Source organism: Budorcas taxicolor, chromosome 12 (genome assembly GCF_023091745.1).
Source record: "Budorcas taxicolor isolate Tak-1 chromosome 12, Takin1.1, whole genome shotgun sequence".
Classification (NCBI taxonomy): Eukaryota; Metazoa; Chordata; class Mammalia; order Artiodactyla; family Bovidae; genus Budorcas; species Budorcas taxicolor.
The window spans coordinates 69,726,467-69,751,840 of NC_068921.1; the positions used below are offsets into that span (position 1 = coordinate 69,726,467).

Consider the following 25,374-nt stretch of genomic DNA (forward strand, 5'->3'; position numbering starts at 1 on the left):
CCTGCGCATCCTGATACTATGCGTGACTCCAAGAAAGTGTTATCCAGTTTGCTATGTTTTAAGTATGAATTTGTATCAACACAGGAATCCAGTTCTCTTGCTCCCTCTCTTTATTTCAGTCCCTTCGCCTGAATAACTCAGCCATAAGGAAGACCACCACAGGCCAGATAGTCAACCTGCTGTCCAACGATGTGAACAGGTTTGACAGGGTAAGTGCCCAAGGGATCCTCTTTCATTTTTCACTGGGTTCAGCTTTCTGGGAGCCAAGTGCCAGGATTTGGTGTCAGCCAGGGTTCTGTTGAGAAGTTAAGATAAAGGTTGTAGTTATCCAGCTCTCATCTCTTCTGTGTGCAACTTACATGCAAAAATATGTATTGTCCTATGGATTAGAATTTTGTTTTTCTAATACTAGATAGGCAGAAGTGTTCTTTCCTAGCTCGGTTAGTGTCCCTAAAGGTCCTCCTCGTGCAGCCCTTCTTGGCACATGCTGTCAGTGTTGCTGAACTGTTTTCCTCCTCCTCTGGATGGTGAAGTCTTGGTGGGCAGGGATTGTTATTTCCCCTGTGCCCTGTTCAGTGCTGCTGCACAGGGAGCCTGTGAGGAATATGCCAAGTAGGTGGTCTCCAGCCAGACTCAACTTCCTTTCAGCAGTCAACCCCATTACTCTTTTTTGTTTTACACTTACCTTATGACTATGCAGTACTTGTTTCCACTGTTTCCCCAAAAATTTGCCATGAAGTGATGGGACCAGATGCCAAGATCTTAGTTTTCTGAAGGTTGAGTTTTAAGCCAACTTTTCACTATCTTCTTTCACTTTCATCAAGAGGCTCTTTAGTTCTTCTTCACTTTCTCCTTAATTGTGGTATTATCTGCATATCTGATGTTATTGATATTTCTCCTGGCAATCTTGATTAAAGCTTGTGCTTCATCCAGTCTAGCATTTCTCATGATGTACTCTGCATATGTTTTTGGCTCCAAAATCACTGCAGATGGTGACTGCAGCCACGAAACTAAAAGATGCTTGCTCCTTGAAAGAAAAGTTTTGACCAAACTAGACAGCATCTTAAAAAGCAGAGACATTACTTTGCCAACAAAAGTCCATCGAGTCAAGGCTATGGTTTTTCCAGTAGTCATGTATGGATGTGAGAGTTGGACTATAAAGAAAGCTGAGTGCCAAAGAATTGATGCTCTTGAACTGCAGTGATTGAGAAGACTCTTGAGAGTCCCTTGGACCACAAGGAGATCCGACCAGTCCATCCTAAAGGAAATCAGTCCTGAATATTCATTGGAAGGACTGATGCTGAAATTCTAATACTTTGGCCACCTGATGGGAAGAACTGACTCATTTGAAAAGACCGTGATGCTGGGAAAGATTGAAGGCAGGAGAAGGGAACAACAGAGGATGAGATGATTAGATGACAGCACTGACTCAATGGACATGAGTTGATGATAGACAGGGAAGCCTGGCGTGCTGCAGCACATAGGGTCGCAAAGAGTTGTACATGACTGAGAGATGGAACTGAACTGAACGCAGAGTTTCAAAAATGACAGAATGATCTCCGTTCGTTTCCAAAGCAAACCATTCAATTTCACAGTAATCCATCCAAGTCTATGCCCTGACCAGTAATGCTGAAGAAGCTGAAACTGAATGGTTCCATGAAGACCTACAAAACCTTCTAGAACTAACAGCCAAAAATGATGTCCTCTTCATTATAGGGGACTGGAATGCAAGAATAGGAAGTCAAGAGCTACCTGGAGTAACAGGCAAATTTGGCCTTGGAGTACAAAATGAAGCAGGGCAAAGGCTAACAGAGTTTTGCCAAGAGAACACACTGGTCATAGCAAACACCCTCTTTCATCAACACAAGCGAAAACTCTACACATGGACATCACCAGATGGTGAATACTGAAATCAGATTGATTATATTCTATGAGGCCAAAGATGGAGAAGCTCTATATCAGTCAGCAAAAACAAGACTGGGAGCTGACTGTGGCTCAGATCATGAATTTCTTATTGCCAAATTCAGACTTAAATTGAAGAAAGTGGGGAAAACCACTAGGCCATTCAGCTGTGACCTAAATCAAATCCCTTATGATTATATAGTGGAAGTGACAAATAGAGTCAAAGGATTAGATCTGATAGACAGAGTGCCTGAAGAACTGTGGACAGAGGTTCGTGGCATTGTACAGGAGGCAGTGAAGACCATCTGCAAGAAAAAGAAATGCAAAAAGGCAGAATGGTTGTCTGCCGAGGCCTTACAATTAGCTGAGAAAAGAAGAGAAGTTAAAGGCAAAGGAGAAAAGGAAAGATATACCCATTTGAATGCAGAGTTCCAAAGAATAGCAAGGAGAGATAAGAAAGTCTTCCTCAGTGATCAATGCAAAGAAACAGAGGAAAACAGTATAGACTGGGAAAGACTAGAGATCTCTTCAAGAAAATTAGAGATACCAAGGGAACATTTCATGCAAAGATGGGCACAATAAAGGACTGAAATGGTATGGATCTAACAGAAGCAGAAGATATTAGGAAAAGATGACAGGAATGCACAGAAGAACTATACAAAAAAGATCTTCATGACCCAGATAACCACAATGGTGTGATCACTCACCTAGAGCCAGACATTCTGGAATGTGAAGCCAAGTGGACCTTATGAAGAATCACTACAAACAAAGCTAGAGGAGGTGATGGAATTCCAATTGAGCTATTTCAAATCCTAAAAGATGATGCTGTGAAAGTGCTGTACTCAATATGCCAGCATATCTGGAAAACTGAGCAGTGGCCACAGGACTGAAAAAAGTCAGTTTTCATTCTAATCCCAAAGAAAGAAAATGCCAAGAAATGTTCCAGCTACTGCAGAATTGCACTCATCTCACACCCTAGCAAAGTAATGTTCAAAATTCTCCAAATGAAGCTTCAACAGTACTTGAACCATGAATTTCCAGATGTTTAAGCTGAATTTAGAAAAGGCAGACAAATCGCCAGAGATCAAATTGCCAACATCCGTTGGATCATAGAAAAAGCATGAGAGTTCCAGGAAAACATCTACTTTTGCTTTATTAACTGTGCCAAAACCTTTAACTGTGTGGATAACAACAAACTGTGGAAAATTCTGAAAGAGATAGGAATACCAGACCACCTTACCTGCCTGCTGAGAAATCTGTATGCAGGTCAAAAAGCAACAGTTCGAACTAGACATGGAACAATACTCTGGTTCCAATTGGGAAAGGAGTACGTCAAGGCTATATATTGTCACCCTGGTTATTTAACTTATATGCAGAGTATATCATGAAAAATGACAGGCTGGATGAAGCATAAGTTGAAATCAAGATTGCTTGGAGAAATATCAAAAACCTCAAATATGCAGATGATAGCACCCTTATTGCAGAAAGTGAAGAATAACTAAAGAGCCTCTTGATGAAAGTGAAAGAGGAGAGTGAAAAAGTTGCCTTAAAACTCAACAGTCAAAAAACAAAGTTCATGGCATCTGGTCCCATCACTTCATGGCAAATAGACAGGGTAACAATGGAAACAGTGACAGACTTTATTTTCTTGGGCTCCAAAATCACTGCAGCCATAAAATTAAAAGACACTTGCTCCTTGAAAGGAAAGCTATGACCAACATAGACAGCTTATTAAAAAGCAGAGACATTACTTTACCAACAAAGGTCTATCTAGTCAAAGCTATGGTTTTTCTAGCAGTCATGTGTGGATGTGAGAGTTTGACTATCAAGAAAGCTGAGCCCCAAAGAATTGATGCTTTTGAACTGTGGTGTTGGGGAAGACTCTTGAGAGTCCTGTGGACTGCAAGGAGACCCAACCAGTCTATCCTAAAGGAAATCAGTCCTGAATATTCATTGGAAGGACTGATGCTGAAGCTGAACTCCAATTCTTTGGCCACCTGATGGGAAGAACTGACTCATTTGAAAAGACTGTGATGCTGGGAAAGATTGAAGGTGGGAGGAGAAGGGAATGTCAGAGGATGAGATGGTTGGATGGCATCACAGACTCAATGAGCATGAGTTTGAGCAAGCTCTCAGATTTGCTGATGGACACTGAAGCCTGGCATACATCAGTCCATGGGGTTGCAAAGAGTCAGACTTGACTGAGTGACTGAACTGAATGAAGATAATGGTGACCTTTTCTAAAGGTCCTATGTATGCACTGCCACAGTCAGTGTCCCCAACCCTGTAGCAGGCCACAGCCAACCCATGCCTCTGTCAGAGACTACTGGACACTCACAGGCAAGTCTGGGTCAGTCTCTTGTGGGGTCACTGTTTTTTTTCTCCTTGGTCCTTGTGTGTACAAGGTTTTTTCTTTTTTTTCCTGCCCTCCAAGAGTCTGTTTCCCCAGTCCTGTGTAAGTTTTGGCGGCCCTATGGTGGGGTTAATTGCAACCTCTGAGAGGGCTTATGCCATACCCAGGTCTGCTGCACCCAGAGGCCCTGCCCCTGTGGCAGGCCACTGCTGACCCATACCTCTGAAAGAGACACTCAAACACTCAAAGGCAGGTCTGCTCAGTCTCTGTGGGGTCTCCTAGTGTGCACAAGATTTTGATGGCCATAGAACTGGAAAAGATGTTTTCATTCCAATCCCAAAGTAACTCAATGCCAAACAATGTTCAAACTACCACACAATTGCACTCATCTCACACACTAGCAAAGTAATGCTCAAAATTCTCGAAGCCTTGTTTCAACAGTATGTGAATGGTGAACTTCCAGAAGTCCAAGCTGGATTTAGAAAAGGCAGAGGAACCAAATTGCCAACATCCGTTGGATTATAGAAAAAGCAAAAGAGTTCTAGGAAAACATCTACTTCTGCCTTATTGACTATTCCAAAGCCTTTGACTGTGTGAATCACAACAAACTGTGGAAAATTCTTCAAGAGATGGTAATACCAGACCACCTGATCTGCCTCCTGAGAAATTTATTTGCAAGTCATAAAGCAAGTTAGAACTGGACATAGAACAGAAGACTGGTTCCAAATCAGGAAAGGAGTGCGTCAAGGCTGTATGTTGTCACCCTGCCTATTTAACTTATATGCAGAGTACATCAAGTGAAATGCTGGGCTGGATGAAGCACAAGCTGGAATCAGTCTCCTGTTGCCAGGAGAAACAGCAATAACCTCAGATATGCAGATGACACCACCCTTATGGCAGAAAATGATGAAGAACTAAAGAGCCTTTTGATGAAAGTGAAAGAGGAGAGTGAAAAAGTTGGCTTAAAGCTCAACATTCAGAAAACGAAGATCATGGCATCTGGTCCCATCACTTCATGGCAAATAGACAGGGTAACAATGGAAACAGTGTCAGACTTTATTTTCTTGGGCTCCCAAATCACTTCAGAGGGTGACTGCAGCCATGAAATTAAAAGACACTTTCTCCTTGGAAGAAAACCTATGACCAAACCAGACAGCATATTAAAAAGCAGAGACATCAAAGGATCTTTTCTGACAAAGGTCCTTGTAATCAAAGCTATGGTTTTTCCAGTAGTCATGTATGGATGTGAGTTGGACTATCAAGAAAGTTGAGTGCAAAGAATTAACGCTTTCAAACTGTAGTGCTGCAGAAAACTCCTTAGAATCCCATGAATAGCAAGGAGATCAAGCCAGTCAGTCTTAAAGGAAATCAGTCCTGAATGTTCCTTGGAAGGACTGATGCCGAAGCTGAAATTCTAATACTTTGGCCACCTGATGGGAAGAACTGACTCACTGGAAAAGACACTGATGCTGGGAAAGATTGAAGGCAGGAGGAGAAGGGGACAACAGAGGATGAGATGGTAGGATGGCATCACTGACTCAATAGACATGAGTTTGAGTAAACTTTGGGAGTTGGTGATGGACAGGGAGGCCTGGTGTGCTGCAGTCCATGGGGTCACAAAGAGTGGGACACCGCTGAACGACTGAACTGGACAGAGATCTCTTCAAGAAAATTAGAGATACCAAAGGAACATTTCACAGAAAGACGGGCACAATAATTGACAGAAATGGTATGGACTTAACAGAGGCAGAAATATTAAGAAGTGGTGGCAAGAATACACAGAAGAACTGTACAGAAAAGATATTAATGACACAGAAAAACATGATAGCATGATCACTTACCTCGAGCCAAACATCCTGGAGTACGAAGTCAAGTGTGCCTTAGGAAGCATTACTACCAACAAAGCTAGTGGGCATGATGGAATTCCAGTTGAGCTATTTTAAATTGTAAAAAATGATGCTGTTAAAGTACTCCACACAAAATGCCAGCAAATTTGGAAAACTAAGCAGCGACCACAGTACTGGAAAAGGTCAGTTTTCATTCCAATCCCAAAGAATGGCAATGTCAAAGAATGTTCCAAGTACCACACAATTGCACTCATTTCACATGCTAGCAAGGTAATGCTCAAAATCCTTCAAGCTAGGCTCCAACAGTGTGGGAACAGAGAAACTCCCGATGTATAAGCTAGATTTAGAAAAGGCAGAGGAATTATAGATCAAATTGCCAACATTCCTTGGGTCATAGGAAAAGGAAGGTAATTCCAGAAGAACATCAATTTCTGCTTCATTAACTATGCTAAACCCTTTCACTGTGTGGATCACAATAAAATGTGGGAATTTCTTTAAGAGATGGGAATACTAGACGACCTACCTGCCTCCCAAGAAACCTGTATGCTGGTCAAGAAGGAAGAATTAGAACTATACCAGAATAACGGACTGGTTCCCAATGAGGAAAGGAATATGTCAAGGCTGTATATTGTCACCCTGCTTATCAGCTTTCATACAGAGTACATCATGTGGAATCCTGGGTTGGGTGAAGCTCAATCTGGAATCAAGATTGCTGGGAGAACTATCAATAACCTCCGATGTGCAAATGACAACACCCTAATGGCTGAAAACAAAGAGGAACTAAAAAGCCTCTTGATGAAGGTGAAAGAGGAGAGTTAAAAAAGCTGAGTTAAAAGTCAGCGTTCAATAAACTAAGATCATGGCGTCCAGTCCCATCAGTTCATGGCAAATAGATGGGGAAACAATGGAAACAGTGACTCACTTTTTTTTCTTGGGCTCCCAAATCACAGTAGGTGGTAACTGTAGCCATGAAATTAAAAGACCCTTGTTCCTTGGAAAAAAAATATTATAACAAACCTAGATAGCCTAGTAACAAGGAGAGACATTACTTTTCTGACAAAGGTCCATGTAGTGAAAGCTATGGTTTTTTTTACTAGTCTTATATGGATATGAGAGTTGGACCATATCATGAAGTCTGAGTGCCACAGAATTAATAGTTTCAAACTGTGGTGCTGGAGAAAACTCCTGAGATTCCCTTGAATAGGAAGGAGATCAAACCAGTCAATCCTAAAGGAAATCAACCCTGAACATTCATTGGATTGACTGATGGTGAAGCCGAAGCTTTAATCCTTTGGCCACATGATGTGAAGAGTTGACTCACTGGAAAAGACCCTGATGCTGGAAAAGATTGAGGGCAAGAGGAGAAGGGGACAAGAGAGGATGAGATTGTTGGATGGCATCACTGTCTCAATGGACATGAGTTTGAGCAAGCTCCTGGAGATGGTGAAGGACAGGGAAGCCTGGTGTGCTGCAGTCCATGGGGTCACAAAGAGTCGGAAATGAGTAAGTGATGAACAACAGTAACTTCTCTTTCAGTTATTCATTCATCAGACATGAAGTCAGATACCTCTTCAGTTTCAGGGGTGAATAAGGCTTAGTTTCTTCCCTGGAGAAGTCAAAGCCCATCAGGGAGGTAAATACACAAGTCATTACTGGAGGGAGTGGTAGGTACCATGATGTAGACTTTCCTGGGGTTGCAGGGAGCCCCAGGGAAAAAGGCATCTGAATTTTGGGATGGAGAGAGAGTTTAGGGATGCCCTGAGATCATCTGCATTGTTGACAAAATCAACATTTTCCCTCCAGTGTGCCTGTCTGCTTCTCCCTGGACGTCCCTGAACCCAGCCTTGTGCTGCCCCAGAACAGCATGATCTGGGGAAGATGCTTCAATTTCTGCTTCAGCAGACTTAAAACTCACTGAGATCATTTCTACTTAGGTTCCTGTCTCTTCCTTCAGAGCAGATTATTTCTAAATTATGTGCTTATGGTTTTGCTTTTATACAGTTCTAAGAAGATTTTGTCTTTTTCTTTTAAGGTAACGGCACTCTTGCACATCCTGTGGATTGGGCCACTTATGGCTATCACAGTGATCATCCTGATCTGGATGGAAATAGGAATATCATCTCTTGCTGGGATGGCACTCCTCATTATTTTTATGCTTTTGCAAATCTTCTCTGGGAAGTTGTGTTTATCACTCCGGTAAGAGAAACACTGGTTTAAAAAAATAGATGATATGTACTTGGTGAATCCACAGTCTACTCTAAGCTTTTGTTAAAACAAAACAAAAACAGCCTTCTCTGATCTCTTTTTTAAAATGTGTTGTAGACCCTTCAGGCTTAGCTAGTGGAGGCTCCATCCTTAAACCAAAGACTGATCTTGAAGCGGGAAAGGTAAAGCCATTTCCTGGCTCTTGCTGGAATTGTACTTGAATAAGTATAGTGTCTGTAAGCAGAATTTACCTAAGTCCAAGTTATTTAAACATTATTAAATAGTAATCATCCTACAGGCCCAATTCAAGCTGCATATATTTTTGCTATGCTTGTATTAGGATCATTTTGATGAAAGTGAAAGAGAGTGAAAATTTTGGCTTGAAGCTCAACATTCAGAAAACGAAGATCATGGCATCCAGTCCCATCACTTCATGGGAAATAGATGGGGAAACAGGGGAAACAGTGTCAGACTTTATTTTTCTGGGCTCCAAAATCACTGCAGATGGTGACTGCAGCCATGAAATTAAAAGATGCTTACTCCTTGGAAGAAAAGTTATGACCAACCTAGATAGCATATTCAAAAGCAGACATTACTTTGCCAACTAAGGTCTGTCTAGTCAAGGCTATGGTTTTTCCTGTGGTCGTGTATGGATGTGAGAATTGGACTGTGAGGAAGGCTGAGCACCGAAGAATTGATGCTTTTGAACTGTGGTGTTGGAGAAGACTCTTGAGAGTCCCTTGGACTGCAAGGAGATCCAACCAATCCATTCTGAAGGAGATCAGTCCTGGGATTTCTTTGGAAGGAATGATGCTGAAGCTGAAACTCCAGTACTTTGGCCACCTCATGAGAAGAGTTGACTCATTGGAAAAGACTCTGATGCTGGGAGGGATTGGGGGCAGGAGGAGAAAGGGATGACCGAGGATGAGATGGCTGGATGGCATCATTGACTCGATGGACATGAGCCTGAGTGAACTCTGGGAGTTGGTGATGTACAGGGAGGCCTGGTGTGCTGTGATTCATGGGGTCACAAAGAGTCGGACACGACTGAGCGACTGAACTGAACTGAACTGAAGTTCATGTCTTGTTTTTAATTCACTGTTTGCATTAAGTTATCAGAACTCCAAGGGCATAAAGACATAAATCTATAAAGCTCCACAGTACCAGCAGCTTATGTGATAAGAGTGTCTAGTGATGCAGGGTCTAATGGTGATGAGTTAGACTTGAAGGATATATCAGGGGATTGGAGGTGTGTTGTTCAGATTGTCAGGTGTTGGGGATGTTGTACTGTTTGAAGCACATTGGGCTTTTTTCCTTTCTCTTTTTTGGTGACTTTATGAATGTTATTTTCCTCTACTTGGAATTTCATTTCTTATGTTTACCACAGTAAGATGTTCCTTATCCTTTGAGGCCCTGTTCGAGTGCAACCAGATCTCTGAAGCTTTTCTTGTTCTCCTTTCCCAGTGGAATTCACAGCCCCATCTTTTCTACTCCCCAACACTTTAATCCTATTTTATTATAGCATATTGTCTTTCTGTTAGATTCGGGTGTCTTCTGCCTTCCCTACCTGACCACAGCCTCCTTGAGCAGGTGGTTTGTACCTGACTTCAGGTCTTCCTTAGCCAATACTGCAAGTTTCCCTAGTTATTTGTTGAATTGGGCTGAATGGTTGATTTCCTAATTGAAGTCTTCCTCTATTTGTACTTTGAGTAGGACCTGCCTATGTTGTCAGTCTAGGATAGTGGTAGGAAATCATTTGATCTCTGGTCTCTGACTGTGCCACTGCTGCTGTCGGTAAGGAAATCTTTGCTGTGACCACTAAGGCTCATCTCTTACGTTTGTTCCCTTAGGAGTAAGATCGCAGCCTTCACAGACACCAGGCTCAGGGCCATGAATGAAGTTATAACTGGCATCAGAACAATAAAAATGTATGCTTGGGAAAAGTCATTTGCAGAGCTTATTACCAGATTGAGAAGGTAACTTTCAGTATATGTCAAACCACAGTTCGTACCTTTTTGTTTCCTGTTTTTACATATTAATACCCCAAATCCCAAGGAAGAAATGATCCTAACATGTTAGTACTTGAGTTGATAACGTTTAAACTAAAACTACAATTATATTAATATAGAACAAATGGGAAGATTGTAGAGCTTGGGTGTATTCGTATTGGGCCAAACTTTATGAATCAGTACTTTTTATTCCAAACAGAGCCATGAAAATACCATTCCTTTTGAATTTGCTTTAGGTTTATAGAAATTTTTTCCATCTTTCACTTAAATATCTGATGAGTGTTTATACTCCAGCACAAGGTATTCATAATTCTCTGGCTGCACCCTGTTACCTCTTACCTTTGCACCTTCGTGAGGGCCCCTCCAGCTGCTGGGAATACACTCTCTCATCTTCCTTCTTTTCTGGCTTGCACCAGCCCTGACTGACTCCTGCTCATCTTCTTAGGGTCCCTGTATGTGTGAATTGCCTTGACTTTACTGCTCTGGGTTACACATCTCTGCTCTGTGCTCCTATGAGGGCCATGCTGGCTGCCTCTGTCTAATGTCTTGGTGGACATGTGAAATCTTAGTTCCCTGACTGCGGATCAAGTCCATGGCTGCTGCATTATAAGCATGGAGTCTTAACAACTGGGCCACCCATCTTCTTATCTAAGCTCATGAATTCCTGGAAGGGACAAGTTCTCTCTTTCTGTCATCCTCAAGGTACCCTGCACAGGACTTGTGATTACAAATGCTTGTTGAATGAATGTTCAAACTCAAGTGTTATTGACCCAAAATGTTTAAAAGTGTGACAATAAGCCTCCATTTAGTTGGGAGAGTGAAGTGCTGATGAAGTGTGTGGTCCCTGGGTCAGGGAAGAGCCCCAAGTGTGCACTATATAGTGTCTCCATGATGTGAGGGATAGTTCCTCTTAATCTGTGTCCATTCTCTAGAACGGGGCCACTCACACAGGGCACTTGAATTCATAGCTTGGATGTTGATGCTTCTTTTAAAATCTATTCCCTTCTCTCTTTTACAGGAAGGAAATTTCCAAGATTCTGAGAAGTTCCTACCTTGATGGAATGAATTTGATATTCTTTGACATTTCAAGCAAAGTCATCCTTTTTGTCACCTTTACCACCTATGTGCTTCTTGGCAACATGATCACAGTTAGCCAAGTGTTTTTGGCCATAACACTGTACCAAGCTGTGAAGTTTACAGGCATCCTCCTCTTCCCCACGGCCATCGAGAGCGTAGCAGAAACAATTGCCAGTGTCCAAAGAATCAAGGTTTGGTGACAGATAACTTTTTATAGTTTTAGGTAGATTTTAGGTAAAATGATTCCTTTTATTTGGTGTCACTGTGTGCCAGTTAGGTGAGATTTAATGCTTTTGGGCATAGCTGGTAGCTGTTCCAAAATGTCATACATACTCCCCTCTCTTCTTTGGTAGAATACACTACAAATAATATAAGATCATTGCTCATTTATGAGCAGCAGTAGCAGTGGGACAGGATTCTTGATGTACAGGTAATGGCTGCAGGGCAACTAAAATGTCTAAAAGCAAAAGAAGTAAACAGATTGCATCTCCTGTGTTAACTTTAATGACTAGCAACTGTGTTCAGTCCTGGGTGAATTGGATTCCTCTCTGAGTCTGGAGGGAAAGAACTTGCTGAGAGGTCCTACTCCTTGGACAGGAAAAGTGGCCTCAGATTCACTTAATTCACTCTTTAAAAATGGTTTCTTTCCTCCACAGATGGTTTGCTTGTTGATTTCTGAACATGCCTTTTGGATCTGACTTGTCCTCTTTACCCTTACTCTTTAATCCTATCTCTAGTTGGCTTCTTCCTTTCAAATTTGTGATTTCCACCATACCCACTGTCTCCTTTTTTTCTAACTATCTCTGTATTGCCAAGGGCAAATAATTTACATCACCAAAATAAGAGCCTGGAATACAGTAGGCTCTAAAGTACTTGCATGTTTATGAGTAGGTCTAAAATGAAGGTAAACTGGCTCTGTGAGCCAGCCTGGGCATGACTTTGAGTGTCTGGGCTTTATAAAATATTTAATTTCTTTTGTCTTTCTCCTCAGTGATGGACAGCCAGTAACAGATCTATAGTGAAGTTAGATAGGTCTGGGTGTGATTTTATTTTATTTTTGGGTCTTATCATGAAAGTTGAATTTTTTAATGATGAAGTTTCTATATACTATAAAAAAAAGATTACTCACAAAGCAGATCAGTTGTACAGGGTTAGTTCTGGTCCCCTGAGGTTTATCATTCTTTCTGCCAGGGTCTTCTAGCAACACTGTTAAGGGATGGTCCATTCAGTTCAACAATTTTTTCCCTCGTAGCTTACGCATCTTGAAAGAAAACACTTAGGAATATCCCTGGACCATAGTCACATTGTCAATGACAGAGTAGTGTGTCCAGATGGAGGCTTCATATATGTGCTGCACTGCTGTGATTTTGTTACAGTGCTGTGATTTTGACACAGCTGCTATCTTTGATCGCTATTGCCAGGGCTCACTGTGTGGTCTGAGTACACCTGGTCTTACAGGTTTTCTCATTTAATCCTGACAGCAACTGAATAAGGTAACCATATGTCCCTGCTTTACAATTAAGGAAACAGGTCTCTGTATCAGGTGAAACAACTCACCCATCCTCAAATAGCCTGTAAATGACATTCTAGGATTCTACTCAAAGCCTGGTTTCTTAGCCATTGTTACATTATTGTCTTCTTAGTACCTTCTGCCAAGTGGAGTAACTCCTTAAGTGTGATTTACAACAACTAGTCTCACTCTGAAGATATGCAAAGGTTCCTTGCTTCCTGAAAAATTAAAAATTTTTAACGGTTAGCTCCACTGGCCATTCTGTTTCCCAGCACTCTGACAAGTGAGGAGGGAGGGCGGTGGTGAGGTTGTCTCTGTGACTGCCACAATCACCCCCATTTTGGGGTCTTGGCTCACTCTGTTGGGCCCCCGGGTCGCCTTCTCTTCTCTCATTGATTTAAACAAATACTGCTGAGCCTCCAGTAGCCCCATGAGCCTCTCCCAGCACTTTTATTCACGCTGATCCAGGGCTTCCATTTATGTACACAGACAGTCCAGCGCCACCCAACATCATGTCAGGTGGGCTGATGTTGACTCCCTGGTAGCGTTCCGAGCCCCATGACAGCTGACTGTGTCTGGTAGACTGTGTCTGATTCTTTAGTGTAGTGCCCAGACTATACTGGACATATCGTGGGCATCAAATACATACTGGATTGACTGAAACAACAGTTACAGAAAATGGCTGGGAGCCTACAGTGGCCCAGGGTGGCTCAACCTGCACTAGAGGCTGGAGAAATGCAGAGGGAGGGAGCAGACTGGGATTAGCCTTTCTGGAACATTGATCTTTGGTGTGTGTATGTGGTAGTGTGTTTCAACTTAGGGGAGCTGGATCTTATCAAGAATGGAAATAGATCTGAATATTCCCTTTGTTTTCTGTGTCTGTCTGTGTATCAAACCAGTCCAACTGGACTCAGTGGACCTGCTTTCTAAAGAGAGGAGTTGTGGCTTGCACAGCCTGGTGTTCATGTAGACTCTGCTGGCCTGGCTCTTGGTCTGGGCTCTTTAGTCTTGTAGATAATTAGGAACACTCAGTCTTGATTAACAAAGTTAGCCTGAAAGTCTTGCCAGCCATCATGAAATAAGAGAAGATTAAAACCATCAGACTTCGTGAGAAAATGCATCTGGAGTCCAAAGATGATCTTGACATAGAATTTCCTCCTGTTTGGAATTGGTCAGTCTTTTTTCTTATTTTCATTATATTTATTTATTTTTAATTGGAGGATAATTTCTTTACAATGTTGTATTGATTTATGCTGTACAAGATCGTGAATTTGTCATAATTATACATATATTCCCTCTTAAACCTCCGACTCTTTTCAGTCCTGTGGACTGTAGCCTACCAGGCTCCTCTGTCATGGACCAGGCAAGAATACTGGAGTTGGTTGCCATTTCCTTTTCCAGCAGTTATTCCAAACCCAGGGATCCATCCCAGGTCTCCTGCATTGTAGGCAGATTCTTTACCATCTGAGCTACCAGGGAAGCCCTATTTTCATTTTATTTATTTATTTATTTTTAATTTGAGGATAATTACTTTACAATGTTATGTTGGTTTCTGCCATGCAATGTCATGAATCAGTCATAATTATACATATATATCACCTCCCTCTTAAACCTCCCTCCCCTCCACATCCCACCCTCTAGGTTGTCACAGAGCACCAGGTTGAGCTCCCTGTGTTACACAGCAACTTCCCTCTAGCTAAGTTGCTCAGTCATGTCCAACTCTTTGCAACCCTCTGGACTGTAGCCCACTAGGCTCCTCTCTCCATGGGATTCTCTAGGCAAGAATACTGGAGTGGGTTGCCATTTCCTACTCCAGAGGATCTTCCCAACCCAGGGATTGAACCCATGTCTCCTGCATCGGCAGGTTGATTCTTTACCACTGAGCCACCCCTGTTTTACACATGATAGTGTATATATGTCAGTGCTATTTTTCTCACTCAACGTATGTCCCACCCTCTCCATCCCCTGCTGTGTCACAAGTCTGTTAGCTAAATCTGCTTCTCCATTCCTTCCCTGCAAATAGATTCATTAGTATCATTTTTTCTAGATTCCACATTATGTATTAATTTATGATATTTGTTTTTCTTTTTCTGACTTACTTTTCTGTATATAACAGGCTGTAGTTTCATTCACCTCAGTACAACTGACTCAAATTAATTCCTTTTTATGGAATTGCCAATGTTTGTTAGATCTTAAAGAAAGCTAGGGGATTCCAGAAAAACATTTATTCCTGCTTCATTGACTATGCTAAAGCCTATGACTGTATGGATCACAACAAACTGGAAAATTCCTAAAGAATTGGGAACACTAGACCATCTTACCTGTCTCCTGAGAAACCTGTATGCAGGTCAAGAAGCAACAGTTAGATCTGGACATGGAACAATGGACTGGTTCTAAATTGAAAAGGAATACAACAAGGCTATATATTGTCACCATATTTATTTAACTTATATGCAGAGTCATCACGAGAAATGCCAGACTGGCATTTGTGAGTCATAAACTGGAATCAGTAATGTTGGGAGAAATATCAGTAACCTCAGATATGCAGACGATACTACTCTAATGGCACAAAGCAAAGAACTAAAGAGTCTATTAATGAGGGTGAAAAAGGAGAGTGAAAAAGCTGGTTCAAAACTCAGTATTAAAAACTAAGATCATGGTGAAAGGTTGTTGCTGAACAAAAAGATGCTGGGATTCTTGGCCTCCGGAGAATTCAGTGTGCTAGAGACGAGGCTTGATCGCTCAGAGCTTTTGTGTAATGAAGTTTTATTAAAGTATAAAGGAGATAGAGAAAGCTTCTGACATAGGCATCAGAAGGGGGCAGAAAGAGTACCCCACTGCTAGTCTTCAGCTAGATGTTATATAGTCACTAGAAGTCTGTTAATGAAAGAAAGGAATGTTTTGAAACTCAGAATGGCACCAGGCCCCTCATCCATAAGATGCATTTTTGGATAATCTTGGCACCAGATGATTCATCCTGGGCCATAAAACGATTGACTTGAATCTTGTAGAAGGGCAGATAATCATACAAATAGTTTCATTTACATAGATTAGGGGAACAATATCTGAGTATAACATACTGGTTTGTCAAGTAGACATTAGGCGGAACAGACATGAAGACAGAGGCTGGGGTAAATGCATAGTACATTAACATAGTTTAAGACAAACATTTCCATAAGAAACATGCTTTGGTTAATGTAAGGTTTGAGAATAGTTAACTTCAGTTGAAACCAGGTATCATTATGGCAACACAGTATTTCAAGAGAAACCTCCTTTTTAATTTATATAGAGAAGGAAAAAAATATCACTAGTTTGTTTCCTCCTGCCACTTAAGAGAGACTAAAATGTCTGACACTTGCAGCCTATTTCCTCCGTTTGGAGACCCCTGGCCTTCCTGCCTGTTACCCTCTCAATGGCATCTTATCCCATCACTTCATGGTAAATAGAAGGGGAAAAGTTCTAAGCAGTGACAGATTTTCTCTTCTTGAGCTCTAAAATCACTGCAGATGGTGACTGCAGCCTTGAAATTAGAAGATGCTTGTTTCTTGGAAGGAAAGCTATGACAAACCTAGACAAATATTAAAAAGGAAAGACATCATCTTGCTAATAAGATGTAAGGTCTGTATAGTCAAAGTTATGGTCTTTCTAATAGTCATGTATGGATGTGAGAGCTAGACCATAAAGAAGGCTGAGCACAAAACAATTGATGCTTTGAAACTGTGATGCTGGAGAAGACTCGTGAAAGTCCCTTGGAAAGCAAGGAGATCAAACCAGTCAATCCTAAAGGAAATCAACCCTGGATATTCATAGGAAGGACTGATGTTGAAGCTGCAGCTCCAATACTTTGGCCACCTGATATGAAGAGATAACTCAATGGAAAAGACTCATGCTGGGAAAGATTGAGGACAGGAGATGAAGCGGGCAACAGAGGATGAGATGGTTGGATGACATCACTGATTCAATGGACTTGAACTTGGGCAAACTCTGGGAGATGGTGAAGGACAGGGAGGCCTGATGTGCTCCAGTCCATGGGGTTGCAAGGAGTCAGACATGGCTTAGTGATGGAAAAACAACAACAAATATTCCATTGTGTATATGTACCACAATTTCTTTATCCATTCATCTGTCGATGAATATCTAGATTGCTTCCATGTCCTGGCTATTGTAAATAGTGCTGCAGTGAACACGGAGGTACATATGTCTTTTTGAATTGTGGTTTTCTCAGGATGAATGTTCAGTTGTGAATTTCTGGGTCATATGGTAGTTTTATTCCTAGATTTTTAAGGACTTCCATACTGTTCTCCATAGTGGCTGTATCGATTTACATTCCCACCAACAGTGCAAGAGGGTTCCCCTTTCTCCACATTCTCTCCAGCATTTATTGTTTGAAGGTTTTTTGATGATGGCCAATCTGAGTGGTATGAGGTGGTACCTCATTTAGTTTTGATTTGCATTTCTCTAATAATGAGTGATGTTGAGCATCATTTCATGTGTTTATTGGCTATCTGTATGACTTTGGAGAAGTGTCCATTTAGATCTTCTGCCCATTTTCTGATTGGGTTGTTTGTTTTTCAGATAAGTTTCATGAGCTGCTTATATATTTTGTACATTAATCCTTTGTCAGTTGTTTCATCTGCAATTATTTTCTCCCATTCTGATCGTTGTTTTTTATCATGTTTATTGTTTCCTTTGTAAAAGCTTTTAAGTTTAATTATATCCCATTTGTTTATTTTTATTTCCATTACTCTAGGAATTGGGTCAAAGAGAATCTTGCTGTGATTTATGTCAAACAGAGTTCTACCTACTTTTCCTCTAAAAGTTTTATAGTTTCTGGCCTTACATTTAAGTCTTTAATCCATTTCAAGTTTATTTTTGTGTGTGGTGTTAGGAAGTGTTCTGACATCTTTCTTTTACATGTAGCTGTCCAGTTTTTTCATTATCACTGATTGAAGAGGCTGTCTTTTCTCCATTGTATGTTAGTCGTCTTTCTTTTTAGGCCTTTGACTAACTGCATGAGACTCACCCACATTACAGAGGTGTCTCGCTGGTCTCTGAACCTAGGGTAGACAAAGTGTGAGCTGGGAAGCTGGATGAAAGTGCGAGGAGCCTTAGGAACTACGGACATGCTTTATTTGCTAAAGGCTGATGGAAAACTCAGCAGTGGCCACAGGACTGGAAAAGGTCAGTTTTCATTCCAATCCCAAAGAAAGGCAATGCAAAAGAATGCTCAAACTACCGCACAATTGCATTCATCTCACATGCTAGTAAAGTAATGCTCAAAATTCTCCAAGCCAGGCTTCAGCAATACGTGAACTGTGAACTTCCTGATGTTCAAGCTGGTTTTAGAAAAGGCAGAGGAACCAGAGATAAAATTGCCAACATCTGCTGGATCACGGAAAAAGCAAGAGAGTTCCAGAAAAACATCGATTTATGCTTTATTAACTATGCCATAGCCTTTGACTGTGTGGATGACAATAAACTGTGGAAAATTCTGAAAGAGATGGAAATACCAGACCACCTGACCTGCCTCTTGAGAAATCTGTATGCAGGTCAGGAAGCAAAAGTTAGAACTGGACATGGAACAATAGACTGGTTCCAAATAGGGAAAGGAGTACGTCAAGGCTGTATATTGTCACCCTGCTTATTTAACTTCTATGCAGAGTACATCATGAGAAACGCTGGACTGAAAGAAACACAAGCTGGAATCAAGATTGCTGGGAGAAATATCAATAACCTTAGATATGCAGATGACACCACCCTTATGGCAGAAAGTGAAGAGGAACTAAAACGCCTCTTGATGAAAGTGAAAGAGGAGAGTGAAAAAGTTGGCTTAAAGCTCAACATTTAGAAAACGAAGATCATGGCATCTGGTCCCATCACTTCATGGGAAATAGATGGGGAAACAGTGGAAACAGTGTCAGACTTTATATTTTGGGGCTCCAAAATCACTGCAGATGGTGATTGCAGCCATGAAATTAAAGGACACTTACTCCGTTGAAGAAAACTTATGACCAACCTAGATAGCATATTCAAAAGCAGAGACATTACTTTGCTGACTAAGGTCCATCTAGTCCAGGCTATGGTTTTTCCTGTGGTCATGTATGGATGTGAGAGTTGGACTGTGAAGAAGGCTGAGTGCCGAAGAATTGATGCTTTTGAACTGTGGTGTTGGAGAAGACTCTTGAGAGTCCCTTGGACTGCAAGGAGATCCAACCAGTCCATTCTGAAGGAGATCAGCCCTGGGATTTCTTTGGAAGGAATGATGATGAAGCTGAAACTTCAGTACTTTGGCCACCTCATGCGAAGAGTTGACTCATTGGAAAAGACTCTGATGCTGATAGGGATTGAGGGCAGGAGGAGAAGGGGATGACAGAGGATGAAATGGCTGGATGGCATCACTGACTCGATGGACATGAAGCTGAGTGAACTCTGGGAGTTGGTGACACACAGGGAGGCCTGGTGTGCTGTGATTCATGGGGTCGCAAAGAGTCAGACACGACTGAGTGACTGAACTGAACTGAACTGAACTGATGCAGCAGCAATAGGGATTTTCACGTGGGCTTATAAGGTATACATGGACAGAAGTGACAAATGGCCAAGCTGTTACTTTGTATTGTGCATGTGCAGTGCTATAGATGATCTCAGCCATTACATAGTCATGTAACATCATTGTTTATAGGAAGTGGAGCAAAAGAGCCAGACCATTGCCATTTTGGCTACTTAGTATTCTTCGACAGGAGGATAATCTCCTTTACTGAGTCTACTGATTTTAATACTAATCTCATAAAAAAAAAACTTTCACTGCAATAACCAGATGTGTTTGAGCAGGTGTCTGAAGACTGTGGTTTAGTCATGTTGACATAAAATTAACCATCACACCCTCTTTAATCCCCATCGCTTCCTTTGAGCTCATGGATGTGACTTTGCCCTCACTAAACCACATGTTTGTGGATTTCTTTCTTTCCCTGAACTCCAGACTTATCTAAAGGGCAGATACAGTGCTTCATTCGTCTTTGTAGTCCTCACAAATAGCAGGTGCCCAGAAAGTATGCAACTGAAGGAACCATCTAGCTCCATCTTGTTTGGGAGGGATTCTGCAAATGCCTAAACATTAAGCATGGTTTTAGTGGGAAAAGTGTTAACTCTTATTCTTTGGTGGATTATTTGGTGCACCAAAGAGTGTAGCACAAAAGGGGTCCTAAATAAGGTTTTTAGGGAATTGTGCTCAAATATTTGGGTAGGATTTTTTTTCTACCAAAATTCAACTGAACTGTGTCTGAGGCTTGAAATTCCTTCCTATGTAGGTGTGTGCAATAACATTAACATTATGACCTGCTGAGAACTTTGAATTTTCCTGGTGCTGACTTTGTCATGTTTCTTTGTGACCTGGTAAAGGAAGCACCTTTGATTTGGGAAAGAAACATCAATTTTCCCTCATAGACATAAAATTTCTGGCTGGAAGATGGCCTAGGAATTGAGATATTTTTGACAGTCCTTTTCAGTAAATGTGGGGCAAATGGCCAAGAATAGAGTGATGAGAAGGGTTAGTGTTAGAATGGCAAACTGCTTCCTGGTGGGTTGAAATCATTATTGAAATATATATATAATTTAAAATTTTAGATTTTAGCCTCTTTTTAAGTTCATTTGATTTTTCTAACCCTTAAAAAGGTTAGTTCTCTATTTATCAGAATTACCTGTAGTGCTTATTAAAACTAAATGATCACACCTCGGAGATTCTGATTCACTAGGTGTTGGCTGGAGTCCAAGGTGTTTTTTAATATGCCTTTAGTAAATGTCCCTAGGTACCTGAAAATAGGCCACATTTGGGAAACAGTGCCCTAGTTGTGGAAAAGAGCAAGCAAATCCAAATTGTATGAATTCAATAGAGAGGATGTCAAGATCATTTGAAAAGTAAAATTACTTGAGAGGAAAAACCTGTCTTAGTTTACACTAGATGTTTTAGGGGCAAATCTGGAATTTATTCATCTATTTCATCACCAAGATAATTGAATAAATAATTGAAGCCTGGCACAGGCTAGGTGTGTATATATAATGGCCGGTAAGGAAATACAGAGAAGTCTGTCCTCCTTGGAATTTCTTTCATCAAGTGGGGGATTAATGAACCAAATAGTGAAACTCACTGTGGATGTGTGTTTTTGTGTCATTAGTCCTTGGAAGGAGAAGTCTGAGGTGAAATTAGGTACTTTGTTAGAGACGCTGGTTTAATTTTAGAGATGGTACTTCCTGGGAAGACTGGAGAATTTCATGTGTGGGGGTGGGGGAAGGTGGGAAGCTGATACTTTGCATTTTCATGGGGATGGTGACTGTGACAAAGGCTTTTAGTGCATAAGAAGGAACCAAATATGTCTGAGGCTGCAGAGTAGAGAGTACTGGAGGCCTGAGCAGGGAACTGTACAGGAAGCCACAAATTAAGGTTTTTAGTGTCTCAGAACTCAGCCTGGCTGCAGCATTGGGAGCTGGACAGGGAGGTGGGGTGGGGACCTAGAACAGAGGCAGGGTGATGAGTGTGTCAGGAGGCTGATGCGGTACATGGTCCAAGGACGAGATGATGTGGTTTGGTTTAGGGTAAAATAGACTTGGCCAGATTTCAGAGCATTCAAGCACAACTCAGGGCATGTCTTGAATTGGGTATGGCAGGAAGGGCGAGGTGAATGCTGGGCTGTTTTGGGTTATGGGGCTGTAAAATACCTGGATTTTTGAAATATGGAGTTCTAATATGCTGGCAAATTTGGAAACTCAGCAGTAGCCACCGGACTGGAAAAGGTATTTTCATTCCTATCCCAAAGAAGACAATGTCAAAGAATGTTCAAACTACTGCACAATTGCACTCCTCTCACAGGCTAGCAAAGTAATGCTCAAAATTTTCCAAACTAGGCTTCAACAATATGCGAACTGAGAACTTCCAATCATTCAAGCTGGATTTAGAAAGGGCAGAGGAACCAGAGATCAAATTGCCAACATCCATTAGATTATAGAACAAGCAAGAGAGTTCTAGAAAAACATCTACCTCTGGTTTATTGACTACATTAAAGGCTTTGATTGTGTGGATCACAAAAATACTGTGGAAAATTCTTCAATAGATGGGAATACCAGACCACCTTACCTGCCTCCTGAGAGATCTGTATGCAGGTCAAGAAGCAACAGTTAGAACCAGACATGGAACAACGGACTGGTTCCAAATACATAAAAGAGTACATCAAGGGTGTATATTGTCACCCTGCTTATTTAACTTAAATGCATAGTGCATCATGAGAAATGCTGGACTGGATGAAGCACAAGCTGGAATCAAGATTGCCGGGAGAAATATCAATAACCTCAGATACGTAGATGACACCACCCTTATGGCAGAAAGAAAAGAAGAACTAAAGAGCCTCTTGATGAAAGTGAAAGAGGAGAGCAAAAAGCTGGCTTAAAACTCAACATTCAGAAAACGAAGATCATGGCATCCGGTCCCATCACTTCATGGGAAATAGACGGGGGAAACAGTGGAAACAGTGTCAGACTTTATTTTTTTGGGCTCCAAAATCACTGCAGATGGTGACTGGAGCCATGAAATTAAAAGACACTTGCTCCTTGGAAGAAAAGCTATGACAAACCTCAGTTCAGTTCAGTTCAGTCACTTGTCATTTCTGACTGTTTGCGACCCCATGGACTGCACCATGCCAGGACTTCCTGTCTATCACCAACTCCTGGAGTTTTCCCAAACTCATGTCCATTGAGTTGGTGATGCCATACAACCATCTCATCCTCTGTCGTCCCCTTTTCCTACTGCCTTCAATCTTCCCAGCATCAGGGTTTTTTCTAATGAGTCAGCTCTTTGCATCAGGTGGCCAAAGGTTTGGAGATTCAGCTTCAGCATCACTCCTTCTAATGAACACTCAGGACTGATCTCCTTTAGGATGAACTGGTTGGATCTCCTTGCAGTCCAAGGGACTCTTAAGAGTCTTTTCCAGCAGCACAGTTGAAAAGCATCAATTCTTCAACACTTAGCTTTCTTTATGATCCAACTCTCACATCCATACATGACTACTGGAAAGACCATAATCTTGACTAGATGGACTTTGTTGGCAACGTAATGTCTTTTCTTTTTAATATGCTGTCCAAGTTGGTCATAACTTTCCTTCCAAGGAGTAAGTGCCTTTTAATTTCATGGCTGCAATCACCATCTGCAGTGATTTTGGAACCCAGAAAAATAAAGTCAGCCACTGTTTCCATTGTTTCCCCATCTATTTGTCATGAAGTGATGGGACCAGATGCCATAATCTTCGTTTTCTGAATGTTGAGCTTTAAGCCAACTATTTCACCCTCCTCTTTCACTTTCGTCAAGAGCCTCTTTAGTTCCTCTTCACTTTCTGCCATAAGGGTGGTGCCATCTGTATATCTGAGGCTATTGATATTTCTCCTGGCAATCTTGATTCCAGCTTGTGCTTCATCCAGACCAGTGTTTCTCATGATGCACTATGCATTTAAGTTAAGTAAGCAGGGTGACAATATACAGCTTTGATGTACTCCTTTTCCTATTTGGAACCAGTCTGCTGTTCCATGTCCAATTCTGTTGCTTCCTGACCTGCATACAGGTTTCTCAAGAGGCAGGTCAGGTGGTTTGGCATTTCCATCTTTTTCAGAATTTTCCACAGACAGCGTATTAAAAAGCAGAGACAATACTTTGCCGACAAAGATACATATTGTTAAAGCTATGGGTTTTCTAGTAGTCATGTATGGATGTGAGAGTTGGACCATTAAGAAAGCTGAGCACTGAAGAATTGATGCTTTTGAACTATGGTGTTGGAGAAGACTCTTGAGAGTCCCTTGAACTGCAAGGAGATCCAACCAGTCCATTCTGAAGGAGATCAGCCCTGGGATTTCTTTGGAAGGAATGATGCTAAAGCTGAAACTCCAATACTCCGACCACCTGATGCTAAGAGCTGACTAATTAGAAAAGACCCTGATGCTGGGAAAGATTGAAGAGGGGAGGAGAAGGGGAAAACAGAGGATGAGATGGTTGGATGGCATCACTGACTCGATGGATGTGAGTTTGAGCAAGCCGCTGGAGATGGTGAAGTACAGGGAAGCCTGGCGTGCTGCAGTCATTAGGGTCGCAAAGAGTTGGACACGACTGAGTGACTGAACAAAAAGGGGGAGAAGATCAGAAACTTGGTCTCTCTGAGAGGCTTTTCAAATCCCCCAGTGTTTGCTATATGATCCGCCCTAATGACCAGCCAAGTGTGATTCAACCTCCTTCCTAGTTTCTAAAAGGAAATAGGAAATGAATATAATTATCTGATCTGATGTTTGTTTTTCTTCCTTCCCATGCCTCTCACTTATATGTGTTAATGCCCAATTAAAAGGTGAATTTGGAAACAGGAAAGGAGGAAAAGATCAGCTGAGTTTACTGACTAGGTGGTCAGAACTGGGCAAGGTTTGACCATAGATCACCTGGAATTATTATGAGGTATAGAGTTTAGAACATAGTATGGTGTTGAGCCCTGCTGCTTCCTGCAGCCTCATACTTGGTAGACTGTATGGTCATTTCTCATAATATCCACTTATCATGTCTTGGAGCCGTAGGAAGAAAATCCACCACCCCTGCCCACCTTGGAGGGGGTTTAGGGGTTTTACTTGTGGACCTGCATATGGGTTTCATAGCATTGTATCTTCTTGTATACATATGCTTTTCAATTTCCTTTTTTCCATGTACAGAAAATGAAGATTTATTGATATTATAACCTCATAACCAAGAAGTCCGTCTATTTTTCTTTAAGTGAAGAAAGGGGCCCTGTGGTTTTGGTATTGCATTACTTCAATAGGATTTCAAAAGATCTTGTTTTAACTTCAAAGCACTAAAAATCTTAAATAACTTTTACATCCAGTAAAACGTGTCTCTGAGGTTATATTGTTCACGAAGCTGCTTAGATTTTCCCCTATCAGCCATTGGAAAGTCAGTCTTTTTGGCTCTGGTTCTGACTTTGATACTTTTCTGCATGACCTGTGCTTGTCCTGCACTTCGTGGTGAGATAGACTGGGATGTGGGATGCTTTACTGAACTGCTTATAGGGGGAAAACCATCTCTTTGAGCAACAAAATATAAAGAAACTATAAGAGACTAAAAATAACTGCATGTGCTGGCAGTTGGGATAAATTATGAGTAATAAGATACAAAAGGCCAAAACCAAACTGCCATTTCTGAGGCACCCAGAGCAAAAGCAATGTACTGTATATGATCCCTGCACATAGCACCATCAAAGGGGTGGGCAGACCACCTAAGCCACCTCTTCAGCCCCACCCACTGATCCACCTCAACTTTCGCTCCGTTTAAGGAACTAGCTTACCCCCACCCTAGCCCCCTGTGAGTGAGCAAGGACACCTGTTAGTTGTTTTCACTCCAAAGTCAAAGTGCACTCTGCTTATTACATGGCAGTCCAATACATCAGAGACAATGTGTTGAGGCAA

At 41.5% G+C, this 25,374-nt stretch overlaps 1 protein-coding gene across 1 annotated transcript in view; it reads left to right on the forward strand.

The window, feature by feature from the left end:
- LOC128057588 (ATP-binding cassette sub-family C member 4-like) overlaps positions 1–25,374 on the forward strand; it is a 286,799-nt gene that overhangs the window by 95,130 nt on the left and 166,295 nt on the right. Inside the window, exons 5-8 of the mRNA XM_052650036.1 lie at positions 120–209; positions 8,135–8,298; positions 10,158–10,283; positions 11,335–11,584. Coding sequence (XP_052505996.1) covers positions 120–209; positions 8,135–8,298; positions 10,158–10,283; positions 11,335–11,584 — 630 coding nt within the window. The remainder of the gene's footprint in view (positions 1–119; positions 210–8,134; positions 8,299–10,157; positions 10,284–11,334; positions 11,585–25,374) is intronic.